Source organism: Triplophysa dalaica, chromosome 19, assembly GCF_015846415.1.
Source record: "Triplophysa dalaica isolate WHDGS20190420 chromosome 19, ASM1584641v1, whole genome shotgun sequence".
Taxonomy (NCBI): domain Eukaryota; kingdom Metazoa; phylum Chordata; class Actinopteri; order Cypriniformes; family Nemacheilidae; genus Triplophysa; species Triplophysa dalaica.
In genome coordinates this window covers 6,834,569-6,856,598 of record NC_079560.1, presented here as the reverse complement: position 1 = coordinate 6,856,598, position 22,030 = coordinate 6,834,569, and the positions used below count along the sequence as shown (strand labels likewise).

At 38.6% G+C, this 22,030-nt stretch overlaps 1 protein-coding gene across 5 annotated transcripts in view; it reads right to left on the bottom strand.

Annotated features, from left to right (window-relative positions):
* rxraa (retinoid X receptor, alpha a) overlaps window positions 1–22,030 on the bottom strand; it is a 130,506-nt gene that overhangs the window by 43,767 nt on the left and 64,709 nt on the right. For all 5 annotated transcript variants that reach the window (XM_056730924.1, XM_056730927.1, XM_056730926.1 and 2 more), the window contains exon 2: window positions 21,740–21,847. In XM_056730924.1, the coding sequence (XP_056586902.1) occupies window positions 21,740–21,847 (108 nt within the window). The remainder of the gene's footprint in view (window positions 1–21,739; window positions 21,848–22,030) is intronic.

Here is a 22,030-nt window from a genome sequence, read left to right as displayed (position 1 = left end):
TCACAATATTCTATATATTCACTTTTATTATTTAAAACCTAACAAATCTTTTATTGTTGGTTCGCCTGGAAGTGTGCTATTTTTTAAAAAAAATTTAGTTTAGTTAAGTTACATTTATGTCCCCATAGTGAAAATGTGTCTCTGCCTTCACCTACATCATTCATACACTAACACTAAAAATATGCAAAAACTGTAAAAATACAATAAAAACTTTAAACGTTACCATCTGTCATACGCAATAAACTTGCACATGTATTTATGTGCATACATACTCTTACTCATGTATTAACATGACGCACATTTTTACTTGCCCAAGGCTGTACAAAACGTCCATTGCTTTTAAATGTACTTGCATAATGCAAATACGTTCATACATTTTTAACTGCCTAAAGTACCCAAATCATTTCGGCCCTGCTCTATCAGTCTGTAGTAATCAAGCGTATAAATATAAAACCAAACAAATCATCTCTGACGGACATGTTTATTAAATAAGCCGTCCCAGAAACTTCCACCTTCATGACCATTTGGAGCCCGCATGTCCATTCTACTCGAAATGCACCATACAGCAAGAGAGAGTTTTGACATTTCCAAGTGTTTCTCTCTCTCTCTCGCTCCTGTTCTCATCAGAGGGACTGCCCTGGGGCCCTGGATAAACCGGGTTCAGAAAGACTCTTTTATACTGAGCGATGTGAGGTGCATACTGACTACGGTTCCTTCGCGTTACTCATTGTAAAACGCTTCATGTCCAATTAGCTTTGTTTCTTGACACCCATCATAGCTCTGCCCTGGACGCAAACAAACCCCATTATCAAACCTACAAATGTACAACCCTGACAAAACAACACTTCAAACGTTCCCTCTTATGCCTAATCAACCTCAGGGCGACTTTAAGTCGTCACCCAGCCCTTCTGCAAAAGTCACAAAGACATCAGAGCGCTTATACATGAGCTTGAGACCAATAAAAATCAGCTTTTCGTTGAAAAGGGTGTATGAAACCAAACGCACTTTTGATCAAGTTGAAGCAGGAAAGCAGATAGCCCAGACCTCTCCGCAGCTAAAAAACTACATGTGCCTTAAAACTCAACCTGTCCGAGTGAATTATAGTCGCCGTATGCCTGAAAGGGACATCAGATGTCCTCTTTATTCCTAAAGGAGAAGCAAAACAAGGAAGAAAGACAGAGAGCTGCATATATAAGCACATTTCGTCTCGCTGTTGGCTCTCATTGGCTCATGGCATGTCAAAATAGTGTTCTTGTTTCAAAAGAACGATTTAATTTAGCCACTTTCTTCTCAGGCACACATACGCATTAAAACCGCTCTTCATTTTAAATGTTTCTGAGTTCCATGAGTCACATTTTCATTTAGCTGCGCAACAATTATTTCTTAGTATTATCGACGGCTGTTTTTCCAAACAGGAACATTAGCGTCTTATGATGTAACGCAGCGGCCGTTCCAAAAACATGTGGCTTTTTTGAAAAACTTTCAAGATACATCTCATATTTCATGTTACCCGTGAGACCCACAGTGCCCCCAACCATACAACGTTATAACTGGCTAACTCGTGTAAACTCGACATACGAGGTGTTGTGATTGGCACCTTGAGACATGTTTGAGAAAGCAGGTGCTTTTCATTGGCTCGCAGAAATAGCCCCATAAATCCAGAGTCTTGATTGGCTCCAGTAAGTTCTGGAAACGTCAATGCCAGGCGACTTTGTGGGCACAGGGCGGCCTAAATACACACACACCTTTACAGACTCCCAACGCCGGACCACCTGAGCACCCAAACCACAGCAAACCAAATCAAGGTCTGCTGACTCCTGACGTTCCTCCGTTTGGCTGGCCAAGAGTCAACAAACACAAGACGAACCTGAGAAGAACATTAAGGCAAGCTTTCGGCAGGATTTTTCCACAAGCCTTGCGGCTTTCTTTTACTGCTTTGACTTGCAGTAAGATGGCGGAAAAAAAAGTTCTTCATGACGCAGAACAAAAGGACGAAGCTCACATTACATGCTTTTCCCTGTGGCCGAAATGAGCAACTTGACATTGTAATACAGAAAATTACACGCTTCTGTGATGTGAAAGGCAGACTGCTCACTTTCAAATTCTAGAGCCAAAAATACCATGAAAAGATAAGATGGAAATCCACCGGCGCTGTGTTAAATATTTCACAGAGGTATACTCGTAGTTTCAGATAAACATCTTAACACCACTGGCTACAGATCAAAACAGACGACTGTGCGTAATTAAACCAAAAAAACTGAAGACTGTAGTTAAATCATCACGGCCAATTAGTAACCACTGATCTGAAGGACTCTGTATTTACTTCATTAAAGAAATTCAAAGCGCCCACACACGTACAAACAAACACATGCAAGACAAAAAATAAAATCACATTCTTAAGTAGTATCAGTAAAACAAATCTAAACTTCTTTGAAAGAAAGATGAATGCATTCGACATGTAAAACTATATTAAAGCTCAGATTCTTAAAATGTATCTTGAAAAAAAAGAATCTAACACACTAAACATAAACGCAGGAAAAAACCTCCAGTAAGATGAGGAAAAAACCTTTTTGTCCAAGATGTGTTCCTGAAAAAGCCTTCATATCTTCCAGGAGTAAAACTTGCTCAGAAGTTGCTCTTTTATAACTCGGGAGAATTTATTTAGTTCATTTATGTTCTAAAATTGCAAAAGGGAACAGCCACACAATTAAAAACAAATATTCAGAAGAGTATAGAATAATATATAGTGTAATGTTTTTAGTAATGTTAATAGCATATCTTAGATATTTTGGTGTTGGAGGAATGGACCAAAAACATCCATAATGAAATCTCGGATTTGAATTTAATTTCTGTTTTCATTATCTCACCCTCTTGTCATTTCAAACCTGTATGCCTTTCATTCTTCTTCAAAACACAAAAGGAGATATTTAGAAAAATGTAGGTAACCAAACAACGGCGCTACCAATTCACTTCTACAGTATTTTACACACAATAACATTGCAAATGAATGGGTACCGCCGTCGGTTACCAGCATTCATTAAAACATATTTTTCTGAGTTCCGTGGAAAAAAGAAAGTCATACGGGTAATTGATGCCTTCATTTTCTTTTTTGGGTGAACTATCCCTTTAAGAACACTTCTGTAACCTTTATCGAAAACCTCTGTGTAGCTTATCAAATAAACGCATCTCGCTTTAATAATGTTTAGACATTTTTACAGGAAAACGAGACGAAAATGATTTTCTACAGTGTCAACACAGATTACAAGCTAGAGCACAAGCTGACCTAACATGACTCCGTATCGCAAGATTTAATGAACTCGCCGCTCGTGCCCACATGAGGCTAATGAAGACAGCTTTGCTCTAACTGACACATCAGCAATCATAAACAAACTCTTATCTGTGAACAGGGACCTCTTCCGTCCCTGCACACACACGCGTGCATATACACGGCCTTACACATGCAGCTGAGGTTCCGAAGCCGCGAGAGATCAACATGGGTTCAGGGGCCGCAGAGAGGAGGACATGTTTCCCCCCGCGGTCACTCACCGCCTGTCCTGATAAGACACACGAGCTGCCAGCGTATCTCTTCTCTTCCCACCCACAGCGTCTGCATTAACATGCCAATTAGGCCGGCAAACATCACGACGCCTCCGGCCATCGGAATACCAAAAATACAAATCGCATGCATGCACGTACATGCAAACTCTCACAAGCGTGAAAGCTTTCACAAACAGATGAAGACTTTTTTGCTTATAGAAGCGCACTTGTACGCATAAACACACAAACACTCACATGTGCATGCCAAGACGTATGCATAACATGCACTTATATACACCAACTCTTAGATTTGTATATAACCATTAAAGGGATAGTTCAACCAAAAATGAAAATGTTGTCATGAATTATTCAAGTTGTTCCAAACCTGTATAAATGTCTTTGTTATCTTAAACACATGGAAAGATATTTGGAAGAATGTTTGCAACTGCAATTTCTGAGGCATCATTAACTACCATTAAAATGGTTGTGAAACATACCCAGAACTGTTTGTTTTCCTAAATCTTTCAAAATATTTACTTTTGTGTTCAACGTGGTGGTCAACGGTGCCCCATAAATCTCAGTTGCTGACATCCTTCCAAAAATCTTCATTTGTGTTTAACCAAACAAAGACATTTATACAGGTTGGAACAACTTGAGGTTGAGTGACAGAGTTTTTATTTTTGGGGGAACTATCCCTTTACCATATAGCTATTATAGCCATAAGGTCATCAAATAAAGTTTCCATTTCAAGCCGATCCGACTTAAAACGTCTTAAATCCAGAAGGGGGGCCGCGGGTGATGCAGTCAGTCCCGGGCTGAGCGCAGGAGATGGCGGGTGACACTGACTGATAGTCGGCTGGAGGTTTGTGTGGGGCACACAGAGTTTAATCACCCATAACCTCAATTACAGACATCCACTCAGACTCATAAAGCAGCAAAACAAGATCAGCTCCTGCTCCAAATTCCAGTAAAGCCTTGCCAGAAAACACACACATACACACACACGCAGATGCAGACGGCCATCAGGCGTGTTTAGTGACAACAACGCTCAGGACAACACAGACCACACACAGTTCAAAAGCAAAACCGATGCTAAATAAGACTAAATGGCAGCAATTTCGAAAGAAAACAGAAGGACTATTTAGAAATCAGTTCATTTGGAACACACAAACTAAATATATACCTAAAAGAAAGCATTTAAAGGATTAGTTCAGCCAAAAATGTCATGACTTCCCAAACCTGTATGACTTGAATAGGCTCTTTTCCATTCAATTCCAATGAACATTGAATGAGGCTTTTAGGCTTCGAATATGATTTTAAAGCATCATAGAAGTGGCCCATACACTCTGTTCACTATATGCAAACTCTTTTGAAACCAAGTCATCATTGTCCTGAAGCAATCTGACTTAAGACAACTTAGAATAAAGCGCATGAGTCATATGGACTACTTTAAAGATACTTTTTACGGGGCTTTTGTGTACTTTATGAAGCTCAAAAGCCTTGAAATCTTGAATGCGCTTTCTCAAACCCACACACATAGCACGCTCCTGCCGATCACAAAAGATCTGTGTGTATTCTGCAGTCTCATACACACCAGCTTTACAAGGGATTAAACATCAGCCAGTTCCCACAATCCTCAGTGGAGTATCAGAGCATTCTCCTAACCCCACCCGCTCACCTCTTTTCCAGCTTTTTCTTGTTCCTTCTACCTCAAAACGGAGAAAGAGACAATCGAGACGTTGAGCTTAGAAACAGGGGTCGGAGTTTCTCAACCCTGTTGGAAAATTGTGAGATGGTTCTGTGGAACATGACAGCTGGTTTCAACCTTATAGATTATTTTAGGTTATTAACAAAACAAACTAGAGCCTGAAGGTGGTTTTTAAAGTATGATAGCTGGTCCACCAAAACATGTTCAAAAACACAGCAACTAACTCTATAAACATAAAGAGTACGGCTTTTCTCGGTCAGGAGCTAACTAGCACAGAGCGATGGAGGGTCACGGCCCCTCAGTGACCCTGATCTGGTGTTGCAGGAAGGTTGAGAGGGCTAAAAGTCATTCAGTCAGCCCTGCGTCTTGAGACCACCGTGTTGACAGGTCCAAGAAGAGTGGGAAATGTCATCATTAGCAACAGTGCATTTCAAGGGCTTAAATTACACAAATCCTGTTACTAAAAACAAATATATTGGTTTTCCCTTTCATTCCCTCAGCTTTATATCTATGTGAAAGACAAAAGCGATGCTACTGGGGCTGCAATTTGCTGTAAGTAAAAATGTTGTTCCAGACCCTATGAATTGAAGCGACGACCATGACAGGCTTTTCGCCTCAAAAATGCTTAAATATCTGCAAAGATGGCGGAATATTAAGTCGCTAATGTGTCCCATTTAATTTGATGGATTGCTCGTCCTGGTGAAAATAATTTGTTGATCCACAGTGCTGTCATGGTGACTTGAGCGTCACAAATCATTTTTAATTGACAGTTTTACTAGCAGGTGTTGGGGAAAAAACAGCTCAGAGAACAGAAAACAAATGTCTTGGAGCACTGCAAGGTAATTTAACCACCTGCCACCAAGTAAAACCATTAAATAATGATCGAGAAACCTGCATTTAAAGACTTTAAATTATAATTTAATGTGCAGATATAAACATATAAGACCGAATTTGTCTCTGGTCTTCACTGGTGTAACACTTTAAAAACTTCTGAAACTCAAACCATTCAAATATATTTTGGGCTTTTAACTTTTTTTTCAAAAGTGATGCAAAAAGTTTAAAAAAATAATTCAAGTTGAGTTTTTTTTTCTTTCAGAAAAAGCTGGTCTACAGAAGCTAGTTCGTCATTTGACCAGTTAAAAAGTTTAAAACTGTAAATCCAGCCGATACACCAGCTAAAACCAGTTGAACACCAGTGTGGTCGGGCTGGAGGACCATCTTAAAAAAAACAGCTCACAGAACAGAAAACAAATGTGTTGAAGCACCGCAAGGTCATTTAACCACCTGCCACCAAACAAAACCATTAAAGAATGATCGAGAAACCAGCATTTAAAGACCTTAAAGTTCAAATATAATTTAATGTGCAGCTTTAACGTATAAGACCGAATTTGTCTGATCATTTCAAAAATCACATGGAAACATTCTGATAATATGTTAAAAAACTGCTCAAGCTGGTCTAAACTGTGTTGCTGGTCTTTGCTGGTGTAACACTGTAAAAACCTCTGAAAATCAAACTATTCAAATACATTTTGGGATTATGATTATTTTTTTAAGTTCCGTTTGTTGTCAAAAGTGATAGATTTAGATGCAACAGGTCAAACAAATTCAAGTTGAGTTTTTTTTTTTTTCAGTAAAGCTGGGCTACCTAAGCTAGTCCCTCACTTGACCAGTTCAAAAGTTAAAAACCCTAAATCCAGCGAACTAAAACCAGTTGAACACCAGTTTGGTAAAGCAGGAGGACCATCTTAAACCAGCGTAGGCTGGCTTTAGCTGTTTTTATTCCCTTCACGAAGCTAAGACCAGCAGGACATCTTAAGCTGGTTAAAGCTGTATTTTCCAATAGTAGTAAATAACCCCTAATATCTGTCAGAAAACCACCGAATCTCAGAAACATCTAAACACCAGAACGCTCGACCCGCGAGGCAAGAGACGGAAACATCAGCTCTCCGATCCACAAGCGCCTGTCCTGATCTGCAATCAGTATCGGCACAATACCGTCTCTGTCTCCTACAACTAACCCATTTTAATAAACAACACATTCGCCGGAGCAATAAAATTATAAGAGCCTGACAACAGTGAGAATCAGCCGGCGTTCCTCGGCTGTGAGTCGATGCCTCCTCTCTCTCTCCCTGGTACGACCGTCTGCTCAGCCAATCAGCTGCACAATGAAGCGAGATAAATGGGAATTACCCGCGAGGCAAAGGTTAATGTTTTTCGAACCGATCCGCACTCCTTCTATCAACAAAAGGAAGAGATCAAAAAGCCTGCAGCATCTCTATCGACGAAGGCTTTGCCGAGACATCTTATCTGTGGGTTGAGGAGGCTTCAGTGTGTTTTGGCGTATAGATGTTATTGGAAGTGCGTGACGGAGAAGATTCTGTCTTTCCTCTATTGTGACTGTGCTGAATTGATATCTCCTGCTTTATGAGCTCAGGCAATGAGCAAAAGCACAATTGTCACATCTGCTCGGCAGAAAAGGCCCGACGGATTACATGTCAATTACAACAAAGAGCGCAGAACCCTGATAAATGACAGTGTGTTGTGTTAGTTTGGTTTAGATGAAAAGTGCATGCTTAATGATTTTCTGTATTCAAATGTATTTCAAACAGATGTGAACATGGTTAAGAAAGAATATGAGTTTAACTGTAAACAGGACGGCTGACTGAAGTGATTATCTTGGGAATGGAAAGCATTTCTATGTGAGCTTTAAAACAGACATAAACCATTATGTAAAAACTATTATGTGTTTGTGGATTACATTATGTTCACTTTACAATAAATAGTTTAATGTTAGAACACCAGTCCAATTTAATTTGATTTAATTTAATTAACCTCTTGTCATTTCCAACAAACCCCTACAAAAGTGTTTTGACTTCCCAGTTTCAATCCTGATGCACATGGATAATGTAGTCGTACACGTTTGTGAGCGAGCGACATGTATCGAATTTGTATCTCCTTTAACTTCTCAGGCTCTTCCTTTCACTCTTAGCACAAACAGGAAGTCTCGGGGCGGTCTTCCTGTGGAGAAACGCAGTGGGATACACATGATCCTAGAGTTTAACCAAACCACACGCACACAATAGCAGATTTTTTGAGAACACTCTTTTAGGAACAGATCTTGAAAGCAGAATCGTTCCATCGATCTGTAACAAATGCACACAAAGAGCATAAAAACTCTCGCCCGCTCGTAAAGCCTGGAAGTTTAATGGAGACTCTTAAGTGTCCAGAACGAGCCGGTGGAAAAGATGACTGCACGTTTCACTGAGCTCAAACATGGCAGCAGTACTAACGCAAATGAACACCGTCCATACAGCATGTGCAGATTTTTTTTTTTACACAAATCTGCCTTTGTCTAAAACGCACACAGCTTACAATTCTATACATGATACCACTTGTATGTACATGTATGCGTATGTAACTGCATTCATATGTCAACCTTTGCTGTTTTTTGTTGGCATGTATGCAATACATGTTCAAAACTAAACAGTGAGCAGGGAAGCGAAAAGTTTAAAATCCTCTTTCGCATCATAGTGCTCATGACACACACAAAACAATACTGTATAAATAGTGACCTTACCTAAATGTATTGGGTGTAACTTGGCTATTTTTGCCCTGTGGACTATTAAAAAATGTTTAAATTATATATATATATATATATATATGAAGAGATCTTTTCCAAAACGCATTAAACGCCAAATTTAACTCCATCAATGTTTCATGCCAAATCACTATATTTCCTTGTTTGAAATGTACTGCAAGATGCAGTTTCTTTCCAAAATGCTATAAGTCCCGAACCTGTTTTTAGCCTAAATGCGATATGTCCTCTCGACCAATCAGAATTCGCTCGTTAGTGTTATTTGTACGTGTTTTTTTTTTATAATTTTGTGTACGTGTATTTGTGAAAATATTGAAACATGAAATTAAAAATATTTATTTTACTTTACAATTTAGTTTGTTACTATTTATTTTATTTGGCTGTTATTTATTTCATGCATTTGCATTTATTTGGTTTATATTAATTTATAGTATGAGTCCCTGATGTCATATGTTTCATGTTCTCTTGTTTTTAAAACAGAAATAAACCAACATTTTTTTGAAAAAGGATGGATTTGTAGAATTTGAATTTATAATCGACAATATTGTTGTTTCATTTGACAATCATTGTTTAACATGTTCAGACTGAGCCAACAGACCATTTTAACAGGAAAAAATGAATATTTACAAAATGTATGGGGCTAGGTAAAAAAAAAAAATTTCATGAAAACTATTAAAATGTATTTATAGCATATTGGAAACAAGCTCTTCATATATATTGTAACTATTTTATTATTATTTATATATTCAAATGTGTCTACTAAAAATGTCTAACAGTTGACATACATCACAGAGGAATTTTGTCACGACTGTCATTTTTCTAAAACTTAATTTCCATCATATGTCCATTCCATTAACGTGAAATTAAGTTTTATGTTGATGGCATTCTGTGGTCGAAGTTACAATCTTGTAATAAACACCACTAGAAAAAAGTTGAATTAATGTTACATTACATTTATTCATTTAGTAAACGCTTTTATCCAAAGTGACATAAAATTGAGAAATACAAGCGATTTTTCTGAACACCTACAACTCTTAAAAAAATATTTTTTATTAAAATGTAATGTTATATTTTTATTCTGTATTTCATATTCTAAGGATAAAGCAGAAGAATAAAAAACATGAATAAAAGAAAATAGTATACAAGTGTAAATGATAAATGGATAATGATAAAAAAAATCCTGTATATCAATAGGAAAAAGTTGAAAACTGAAATGTTGGTCAGTAAAAAAGTGTGCTGTGAGGATTTTCCACAATCCATAATTTACAAGTATAACCATATCAATTCAATCAATTGACAGAACGCTGTTTGCAACTTTGACCCACAATTAGCTAAAAGCATCAGGGTTGTCACAGATTATATCACACAAATGCTATATAAATCCTCTATATTTAACATGTGAGGTAGAAATATTCACAAAATGGACTAAGTAAATGGCAGCATTGCCTGTACTGGATGACAATTTATGACATGCAGAAAAATATAACATGTGGTTATCTTCATTTGAATCAATAAAAGACAGTAAAAAGAATTTGATGGATCGTAGCACAAGGACGCCGTCACGCCGTTATGTCCTCGATCATAGCAACCTTGAGAACGTGTCATTCTTTTGTAAATTCTGCCTTATTTTATATGACATCTTCAAGATTGAACAGAATTCCAATTGTGACATTTAAAACCTGTCCACCACAGATAAGCAACACTAGCAGGACTAAAGGAGAATTATTGGTAAAAATGTTTTATTGTCTGTAACAACTGCAAAAAGAATCTTTATAATTTAGTTTTTTATTAACACATGAGACAGTGCCTGGAACATATTAGACCTTCAACTGTCACATAGAGACTCGGGACAGAGATTTACCTGCAATTGTGTAGTGCGAACCCGAGGCGGATTCTATGTTTAATAGTGACCGATCGCTAGCCAAGCATCTCCGCTCGGGCTCGACTGAATCCAGATGTGAGCCTGTTATCGATCTGCTCTGAATTGGAAAGCGCCTAAGCCCAGGCGGTTGGCATCCCTAACGGTATCAAATTGAGCGCATGGGTTTTGAATAATTGAGCCGCAAGCGAGAGTGTCGGGTGAATTAGCTCTATAAAAAGCGAGTCGCGCTCGGCTCGTTGCTATTGTGTAATCATGCTGGTCTTCCACACACGTCCGCGCCGTATCGCAATACATTGAGCCAGATGGTTAGGTGTTAAATAAACACCAATGTGCACGCATTATGAGCTCGGATTACAAACAGCTGCCATTTTAGATTGGCGTATTCTTGCAAAAATACGGGTTTGCTGATAATCTGCCCTGGCGGATAGATTGAATACGCATGATTGTCGGGTTCCATGTTGACGACGTTGGAATTGTGACGGTCTAAAAGCTGCCTTGACATCACATGCAGGATGGTTCACAATAAAAAACTGGACCTAAAATGTCTATTTACCCATATACTGTACATGTTGCATTACGGAAAAATGGTGGCGTCTCTTTATGGTAATCTGTTTGAAATCACAATTGTTTTCAATCGCTTTATTGGACACAATGTACCGAGACAGCGGGCAGGTTTCATAACTATTAAAACAGGCCTTGCTACAGTCACGTACATACGCTTAACCCTTTCATGCAATTCCTCTCCTCTCCTAGAAAAAAGCATGGAAAGAAATAAAGAGCAGTGACAGGAGATCTATGACCATCTCAACTAAAGACAACTGCCAACCCATCTATATGACAAACACAAGCAAACACGTTTTCGTAGCATTATTTATGCACATCAGATACTTAAAATCACTCCCTGTACACTACTTTAAAAAGGAAAAGTAATTTTCGTCATTAATACACTTCCATGAGTCTCAGGCATAAATGTTATAAAAATATCATTAAAATGAAAATCATAATGTAAAACATTTATCATATTATAAACTATATGTCTAAAAAGGTTCAATTCTGGCATCATTTTCTCACCCTGTCATTCCCCAACCCATATGACATGAAATCTTCATTGAGATATTGGAGGGACACATTAAACACATATTGACTTTAAAGACATTTATAAACCCATTTTTTTCATAATGTGTTGAACACAAAAGAAGATATTTGAAGAATGTAAGAAAGAAACTGGTTTTGGGGCATTATTGACTACCATTATTATTTTTCCTACTATGGTAGTCAATGGTGGCCAAGAACTGTTTGATTACAAAGCATTCTTCCAAATATCTTTCTCTGTGCTCATCAGAACAAAGAAATGTATAGAGGTTTTGGAACAACTTGGGGGCGAGTAAAAGAAGACCACATTTTTATTTAGGGTGAAGTGTCTTTAAAAAACAGGCTTCATTAATAATTTTGTACCCCTTTTGATTTTAAGAGGGAAATATGTTCTTGACAGGTTATATTTAAAAAACAAACTACATATGAAATACTATTGATAATTAAATTGATAAACTACTCAAAAGTTCAGAAAGATGAGCTAAAATATAGTTGACCTCTTGTCCTTACGCTGGCTTTATATGTCCACAACATGTTTTCTGATGGCCTATTCATTTGCTTGATAGTTTCATATGCGCTTTATTGCATAGCCATCAGTCAATTAGCTCAATGTCATAGGCTGTAATGGACTTGTGGACATGATGCCCCTGTGGCGTCTGTTTCGCTCCATCAAACACACGCTACTTTCTCCCTCCCATACGTGCTGTGAAGTCAACCGAACAGTGCGTGTGTGTGGCGAAAGGTCAGTTTTCTGCATAAATTCCTCTGGAAGAACCTTGAGTGCAGCCGAAACCACAGAGCCGCGTGAAGCGAAATGAACAGAATATTACAAAATAAATAAAAAAGAGCAGTATGCTTAGTATCCAGTACGTTCCTGAATCACTGGTTTAACAGCTCCCGGTGTATCTAAATAACTGTCACAACAACTGATCTTCTATTTTATTTTATTCATATTTTTAAAGGATGGCTTTCAAAGTCATTTTACTTCCCAAGGCTCAGTTGTGTTTCCCTGCACAGCGGCACATCCAAACAAGACATTTCCATTAGCTGTTGCAGCACCGATTCTTCACTTCCAGATCAAACACACGACAACAAGTAACACCTTCGTCCCAGCCCAACTGCTTCCCATCATGCTTTGCTGTGAATTAGTACACTTGGCTGGCCCTGCTGCTTACTGTAGAAATGTGTCACAATGGAAGGTCAAAGCACAATCCTCTCTCACACTAATAAATATGAACAAATATTGACAGATATTGATGTTTTATACAAAACAAAAAAAGTGAATATGGACTGAGACTGACAAAAGCAAAGTCATAAAGGTTTGAGAAAAATAATGACAGACATTTCATTTTTGGGTTGGCCCGGTAAAAGGCTGTTGTCAAAAGGTTGGCACTCTCAGCCGGGGTGGCAGGTCTTTCAACTCTGACCTCACAATTTTATGAGACCATCTCTGGAGGTATTCGGATCAAACAATCGCTCTAGCTGCCTGGCTCCTCCTCTTCTGCAAAACCAGCTATAATGCCAAGTGTGTCTAATCGTTTTAGCTTCAAAATACCAACAGATCCACACCCACGGCATTCCACCCCCCCAGACCTTGACCTCCCCTGTGAGCCTCTTGCCCTTCGAGCTCTGAGCGGCTCCCCTAAGGGAAACCGGCTTCCTTCTGCCCTTTGCATTCCTGACGTCGTGGATGAAGATAACTGAGCATGCTCTTCATCTTTCCAAAGGACACCTGAGATTAACGACAACTGTTAAGCCTCGGGCACGGTCCAGTTAACAAACAGATGAGCCGTTCATACAGGGGTGGACGTACGTGGATGAAGATATGCGTAACATAATACGCATGCTATGTCACGTTGGTGAGTGGCAGGAATGCATTATCTGTCGTAAGTGAGATGATTGAGACCGTTTATTCATATTAGAGATTACACAAATCTCTCAACCTGGGGAAAAAGACCTAATTTGAATTTAAAGTGTACAGTAGAATCTTAAAAAAGGTCCTTTAGGATGTGTTTAAAGACCTATGACTTAATTTGATCCAAATAGCCTCACATTGACCAATCCGTAGTTATTTAAGTAAAATCTGGGAAAATATCTCAAAATTCAGTTAAGAAACGTATGTGGGATCCAGAGCATCCTGTTGACCCTGGCAGAATCGGCCTCATGCATATTGGAATTGGATGACTTCAGAGGAGGCGTCCGTCCAAACAACACTTGGAGCAAGTCTTTCATAAACTCACAGAGACATAAACATGCAAACTCACACGTACACGCACACACAAACGGCGAGTGTGCGCGTTTTTCTCAGGGTCTGTATTTTTCAGTCAGATAAGTGAGAACCTATGGGCATAACTACAGTAATTTATGTGCAGGCAGCCGCACTCATTCATCCGGAAGAAAACCAGGATCAATAAATAAATCACCCAGATTGGCCCATTCCTTTAGAAGGACCCTGCTGAATGTCGGCCTTCACAACAGTTAGCCTCCCAAATCCGAAAGAAAAACTTCTCCACAAGCCGAGCAAACAAAAAAGGTTCTGACACTGCAATACATCAAATTCGCAATTATTTTTATGTCGCCATAAGTGTGATCCTAAAACAATGCTCGGTACAAATAAACAATACAGTCTATTTATTCGAAATATTTTACGGGGGTTGGAAAGATTGTGTCATATCGGTGCATGTCCAGCGGTTAACTGTACTGTAAACACATCTAAACTTGGAGGGAAAGAAAACAAGGCTGGGATAAAATAAAAATAAAATATTTAAGTTTTTTTAAGAGTGACAGCCAACTGTTTTTCAGACACTTCTGTTCATGGTCTAGCAGAGGGACGTTAAAAATAACACAGATGGAAAAGCCATCTGTTGCATGAAGGTGTAAACATTTCCGAATTAAAAAAAATTAAAATGGTAAAAAACTTTCAAATGTCAATGCTGTGGTCGTAATAGGATGGCTTACTGACATCAGCCAATACAGAACAATTTTTTTTAGAAGCAGATCAGTTATTATAATAAAAACTTAAAATGGTTCGATTTACATTCCCATTTCTTACATTTTAGTCCTAAAAAAACAAAATCACCTTAAATTGGCCTTTTAAAGATTATGGACGAAGCTAAGGAAAACTGAAGATGGCTACGTATCCCAGTAAGCAATGGGAACATCCCACCCCCTTCGGTTACAGTGACAATGAGGTAGGATTTATCTGTGATGGTAGCACAAAGAGATTAAGGGCTCAAAGATTTATCAAAGGCTTTAGTCGCTGTGAGGAGCGGCGGCAGTCACACTGTCACTCTCAGCCTCCGTCTCACTTCCTCGGTCACTAATTCTTTAGCTCATTCCCCTTTTTCCAGCTTTCTTTTGGTTCCTCCTTCAGTTTTGGCCCTCTCGCTCTCTTTTTCATATTTTTGTTCCTCTCACGTTCTTTTTGTCTCCTTTGCTCTGACTGGCTGGTGCATCACTGCAAGAATCTCTCTGCGAATGTGTCAAACGGACACCTCTGTACTGTATTAATCAATTTTACAGACAGTCAAACACACACCTCCCTATATTAAGCTATTTTATAAACAGTAAGATAAATACAATTATTTGTATCTTGCAACCACTAAACTGCCATAAGTAATCACTTTAGATAATAATGATGCTTATTGTCCTGTTCCATTTGGTATAAAATGCATCTTTTTTTGTAATGTCAGACAGAGCATTTCTTCCAAAGTGCACACGTCTATACTTACAATATACCCTCTTAAAAGTTTTTCACAAATTGACCAAAAGAAGACAAAATCATACAAAAATTGAACATATTTAGAAAGACACCTACTTTTTGTCTGCTGAATACAATAAAAAATAATCACAGTAAATACAAACATAAAGTTACATAAAATAATATAATGTGACTCTGGACAACAAAGGCAGTCTTATGGGTCAATTTTTTTGAATTGAGATTTTTACATAACCTGAAAGCTGAATAAAAATCCATTCACAAAAATAAAGTTTTGATATATTTAAGGTAAGAAATTTATAAAATATCTTCATGAAACATGATCTTTACTTTATATCCTAATGATTCTGGGCATAAAAGAAAAATCCATCATTTAGACCCATACAACGTATTTTTTTAAAAATGTTCCCGTGCTACATAAGATTGGTTTTGTGATCCAGGGTACATAAATATTCAAACATCAGAAAACTCTTAAACATTATGGGGTGGTTTCCTGGACAGGGCATAAACCTAGTCCCAGACTTACTGTTTCAGGTGTCTTGATGAAAACAACTTACACTAACATATCTTAACATATATCAGTGTGATTGTTTTGTATAAAGATGCACACCATTATTGTTTTTAATAACAAATTAAATATCCTAATTTAACTAAGGCCTAGTTCTGGCTTTAGCTAATCCCTGTCCGGGAAACCCCCCTATATATTTTAAAGGCTCTAAAGCTGTTACAATGGGCAACTAGGTCTCTCTTAAGAGAAAGCAAATTTAGAGATACAGCATCAGTACCACACACAAATCAATGCTTACAACATTGCCTTTTAACAGACATCCTGGACCCACTCCATATAGATCACAGCATCAAATACCTCGGATCTCTCCACGCTCAATCAAGCTGTTTAAAACCAGTTATCAAAGATGATTCCCGTATCACGGTAATTTCAAGAAGTAGACAATTTTTAACATGGGACAAGCTGCTTTCAATGACAAAATACGCTTGATGACATCACAAAGAGGAATTCATCCCCATACTACAACTCTCCCGCTTTGCTTCCAGTGTTTACACGGGGCTGCCGGGAGAACAAAAAAAGTCTCCCCCAGATGATCACCCTGCTCAGAACGTAGCCCACCTACGGCTACTACTTATTACAGTCCGGACGTATGGAATGTGCTCATTGGTGCGGAAACAGAGGGCGGGACAGAGTTTAGGAGCGCTGCCAGGCCTTTATCAAATAGCTGATGAAAATGAACTTCGAAATCCAATTAGCCCAAACCCTTTTGGCAGCCACGACCCAAATAATGACAGACTGCAGGCCCTATCCCACAGTGAGAATCTAAACCAACCCGTAATATGTATGACATGAAGACATGTTATAAATGAAGGATGAACTGTTACTCCTTCCAGTAGGTTACCTTTGAAGTGCAGTTCAAATAAATACGGGCATTAAAATAGCGAGTGTGCTGGGTTGCGATGAATAGGAAAGAAAGAAGAACGCCCGACTCTATAATCAACAAGTTGGAGTTTCCAAGCCCGTCTGGCAGCGTGACCAACAGGAAGTGGCGAGGATGTGTGCGGACGCCAACCAGAGCCAATTAAAAAAAGGAGCGTGAAACATGTCGCAGCTAATGAGCTCCCTTCCTTGACCTCCCTCACCTTTCTGAGACCTCACTCCAGGAAACACAAGGAGCCGGTGGCTGCCTTGACCCCGGAGCCCCCCGCCTCTTCCCGTGTGACCACAAGGTCTACAAACACATGCTTCGGTCTCCGAAGCTCAACCACATGGTTTTTTTTCCGCTGCCGGGTTTCCACTGGAGTTAAACACTCCAACAATTCGGCCATGTTCCTCTTTAATTTATGGGGTTAAATCTGCCTCTACTTGGCGTAATGGGGATGGAGTTCTTTCCAAGAACTCGCAATAAATAGCCTCAAAATTAATTGGGAGAATTTATGAAGTCGTAAGATAACTCGGTTGCACTGTGACCCGAGCAATATAATTAAGCCGGCTATAAAGTGTGGCTAGCTGTAATGAAGCTTGGCCGTGGGTGTAACGGCCTTTTAAGTTAAGCGATGACCGTTAAAAGTGATTCATTAAATAAAAAACACACACCTGAAGGGGGAGGTGGTTTGCGGTGGGCAGAGAGTGTGGAAGGGGAGGTCGACACAGCACCGAGAGCACTGCTGTAAGGGATATGCAAAACTAAGCATTTTTAAAAGCGATTAGTCAGTGTTGCCTGAACGACTGTGATGTGTTTTTAAAAGGCTATTTTTAAAGCGACACATCATCTTAAAAATGAAAATGCAACACTCGTGGCTGCACACACAAAAGTATAAAATGTAATGCTATGTCAAATGGTGATCATCTTTTAAAGTGTATGGGAAAAAAAGCTGAAAGATTTAATTTAATATTTTAATATTTCATTTGGTTTAATAGTACAAACTGTCCTACTTTCTTCTCTATTTTACAAGGTGTGTAATTGGTTGAAAATTTGAACAGCCTCATTCATACGTTTTGGTATGATATGCTTTCATGCCAGTGATGGTTAGGTGTAGGGGCGGGGCTTTATCTAATAATCGTAAGTTTTTGTATAATACACGTATTTATTAAAAAAAAATCACCTCGTGAAATAGTTAAAGGATAGTTCAGCCCAGAATGAAAATCTGTCATCATTTAATCTCCGTTTTGTCATTTTGAACCTGTATGACTTTCTTTCTACTTCAGAACACAAAAGATATTTTCAAGAATTTTGGTAAACAAAAATCAAAAATTCACTTCTATTGTATGGACATCAAACCAATGCAAGTCAATGGGGACCAACATTCTTCGAAATATCTTCTTTTATTATGCCAAAGATATAAAGTAATACAGGTTTGAAATTACATTAAGGAGAGAAAACGATGACACCATTTTCATTTTGGGGTGAACTATCCCTTTAAGAATTTCTGTGATGCTGTCAGAGCACATTTCGTCAACATACTAATATGCAATATAAACATATAATAAAACAAAAAGAAATGGCAAAAGTCCTATTTTTAACTTTGTATTTCATTTTAAACTTACAATGGCAAACTCTCATCCTTAACCAACACTAATAAAACAAAAGCATGGCCAGTGTTCTTTTCTCCCTCTGCCCACTACAGAATCGGTCCTGTCATTGGATCTCTCCAAACATGGACCATATGTGAGTTCAGCGCTGGCAATCAGACTCCATTATGGAGCAGGCGGCTGAGTTCATCAGGAAAAAATTAGCCCGCCACTCGGCCGCGCTCTCCCATTGGCCGGTTGCGCGGAGCGTTCTGTTTGAGGGCACCCCAAACATTCCTGCGGATAATCTTTTCCAGTCCTCGGCTCGCTGCAGCGAGGAGAGCCTGAATCGTAGCACAAGGGCAGCATTGTGAGGCCTCTCCACAGTCGCTTTTTAAGTGCTCCCTCTTGCTCACTTCATACAAGCACTTTACCAAAAGGCTTTTTCACCACACTATTAAAATCATATTCATAAAAACCTGATTGCCTTTGAAATGACGCTGGAACTGAATAGGAGCGCTGTGTTTCTCACGACCTCTTTTCGGTAAAGTTTTGTTTTGTAGAAAAACTAAAACGGTGTAAAACTGCTGAATGCAAACATCACATCAGTAAGTGCGGTACAGTTCTGGGAACAGGTCTCCCCAGGTGATGTTATCCTGCAAGCTTTTTGATCCCCAATGAGCAACCCTCACCATCTTTACTACACAGGCCTGCTAGCAAACCTCAGTTAACTTCTCGTGGGACTGAAAAAAGTATGATAAAATAGTGCAATTTATTTTGATAATAGTAATAATTTAACAAATACAATAGTAGATCTACTAAAAATACAACTTATCCGCTGAGCTGTTTCACTGCAGCATTCAGCAGGGGGATACATTTTTTTACAATACAATTCGCCCCCTGAACAACTGTCAGCAGATCTATAATAATTTAATTGGTAATTTCTCTGTGGGGTTTTCTTGTATTCTTCAAAGAAATGTTTCTCTTCATAAAAGTTGTAGGTTGGTTGAGGAGAACATGTAATACATCTATTTATGGCACCCGGCTAACTTTTTCTTTAGAAAATAAACACTTAATTACATTAAAGGGAAATTAATTCAAAAATCTCCTGTGTGACTTTTTCTTCCACAGAACTCAAAAGAACAAATTTTGGAAATCGTTAATAACCAAAAACATTGGACCCTATAGACTGCCAATGTATGCACACAAAACCATGGTTGCATTTCTCAAAATACCTTTTTTTGTGTGTTCCGAAAAAGAAACGAGTCATATTGAGATTTTGCTTAACATGAGTGTAAATAAATGATGACAAAAAAAACTGGGGTGAACTAACCTTTAAAATATTCTTAATTAACATCATATAAAGGTAGTTTACACTTTTAGCTCCTGTTTCTGATATTTCAACACAAGATGACAAACTGCCAGCTTTAATATGTGATTATGGTCACCAGCAAACAAGCGACTGGCTAAGAAAACACATCCTTTTGCTCCCAAACAAAACCAAAGAGATTTACGGCAACACATCCCCCAATTAGAAACATGGTCATTACTACGTCTATAAAAGAGCGACTCCAGTTAGACTGGCCTTCACTGCCGCCTCGCACAAAACCGCAAGGTTTCCACAGTAACCATTTCTCAAAGAACACGCCGCTCAGCACCGTGCAGGCTTTTAAAAGACAGACTCTCATCTATTATGGTCAGTGGAAAAAAACAATATGTAGACAGAAATAATTTTTATAGGCAAGCTCATTTGTGTGGGCAAAGCTGTCAGAAGTTGTTTCGAGACCATAACTGCATTTTGAGGAAATATGTAACATTTTTTACAAGCAACCATGTCAGAGGAACCTGTGTGTAAATAGCTTGAAGTACCAAATAACAAAAGCAAAAAACATCACTTTGAAAACATACATTAAGATATAAAAGTCTGAGACCATTAGTTAACTAGGCTTTCGTCCAATTTTGTAAATTAAAAACTTTTTTGTAATATTACCAGCATTACAATTTAAATGAAAAATCGGCATTCTGACAATTTACAGGCTTGACTAAATATGAATATTAATGAAAAAAGTTAATATTGGTAGTTATTTTTGCCGTTTGCCGCCACGTGTTGGGGCTCTGCCAGTGAGGCTAATTTAATGAATTTACACATTAATAATATAAAATGATATATCAACTGATTTTTTATACCATAGGAAACATGTACGGTATATTTGTCTTACCACATACATCTCATTAACCTAGAAATAGCTCAAAACTAATTTCAATCAATATTTCTTGATTTTACATCATAATCTTTCTTTGTTTAAAAAGTTTTAACATTTAAAAATTTCCTAGGTCATTTATAATAAAAAAGTAAAACAACAGATTGACTATAAATGATCCCAGACTTTATGGACCCTGGCCCTCTTTTATGTACACTCCTATGCACAAAAACACCAAGCTCACTATTAAGATTTACACATCTCTATGACCAATTCATCAATAAGAACAGCCTGGTAAAAGTCATTCATTAACCTATCAAACAGGTTACACCTTTTAATTGTCAAGTGCATCCTGCGTGGGCAATACAACAGAGAGATAAGTTAAGGAAACCCTGCCACACGGAAGGCAACAGTGGGACGTTTCCCACATACCGCAGGATCAGGGCTGGAATGGACAGTATTGATACAGTCAGTGTTGGCCCGTGAGGATTCCTCAGAGGTGATGAGAAAAGGAACCCTACTGACTGTATAGGCTGTGCTAATGTGTCCATCAGCCAGGCCCCTTAAACCAGCAAAACAAACTGTAAATCATACACTACAGCGACATAACACATGGCAGGAGGTCAGACTCCAATTCAGATCACAAGGCGTGTTTGTGTATGTGTCCGCATGTGGTGCAAGATGTATCTTGTTTCCTGAAGGCTCTACAGACAAGACCAGACATATTCGGCATGAGTTATGGACGAGCCCGGTCGGAAATCTGTTTAGGATGAAATCGGGGCTGTAATCGAGGACTTAAATGCAGTGATTTATGCACGGTCGCTCTTCAAAGCACAAACCATGAGGTTTCATGGGAACAGTTTTTGTTGCACACAAAGCAGAATTATTTTACGATGGCCTGCCAAATGAGTTACTGTATAGAGAACTTTTGCAGTTGTGAGTATGTGACGACCAATCTGATGTTTATTTGATACTCGTGTTTATTACCTGTAGAAAGTCTGCGTTGATGAAGAGCACACATGCCGCTGAAACACGTACATACTTCTCGCCCTCTGTGAGGATGCGGTGGAATTGAGCACTGGGGCTTCAGGAACCCTACAAGAGGAAACCAAAGAGATCTGTCAGTGCATAAATATTGACAACGATAATTCACAAACACTTAACACAAAAACAAACATTATCCCCATAGGATGGTGAGCACTGACTAATCCATGAGTCAAACCATTATTTCTGACTGCCCACCAGTTACCCAGAGGACATTTGTATTATCCGGACTTG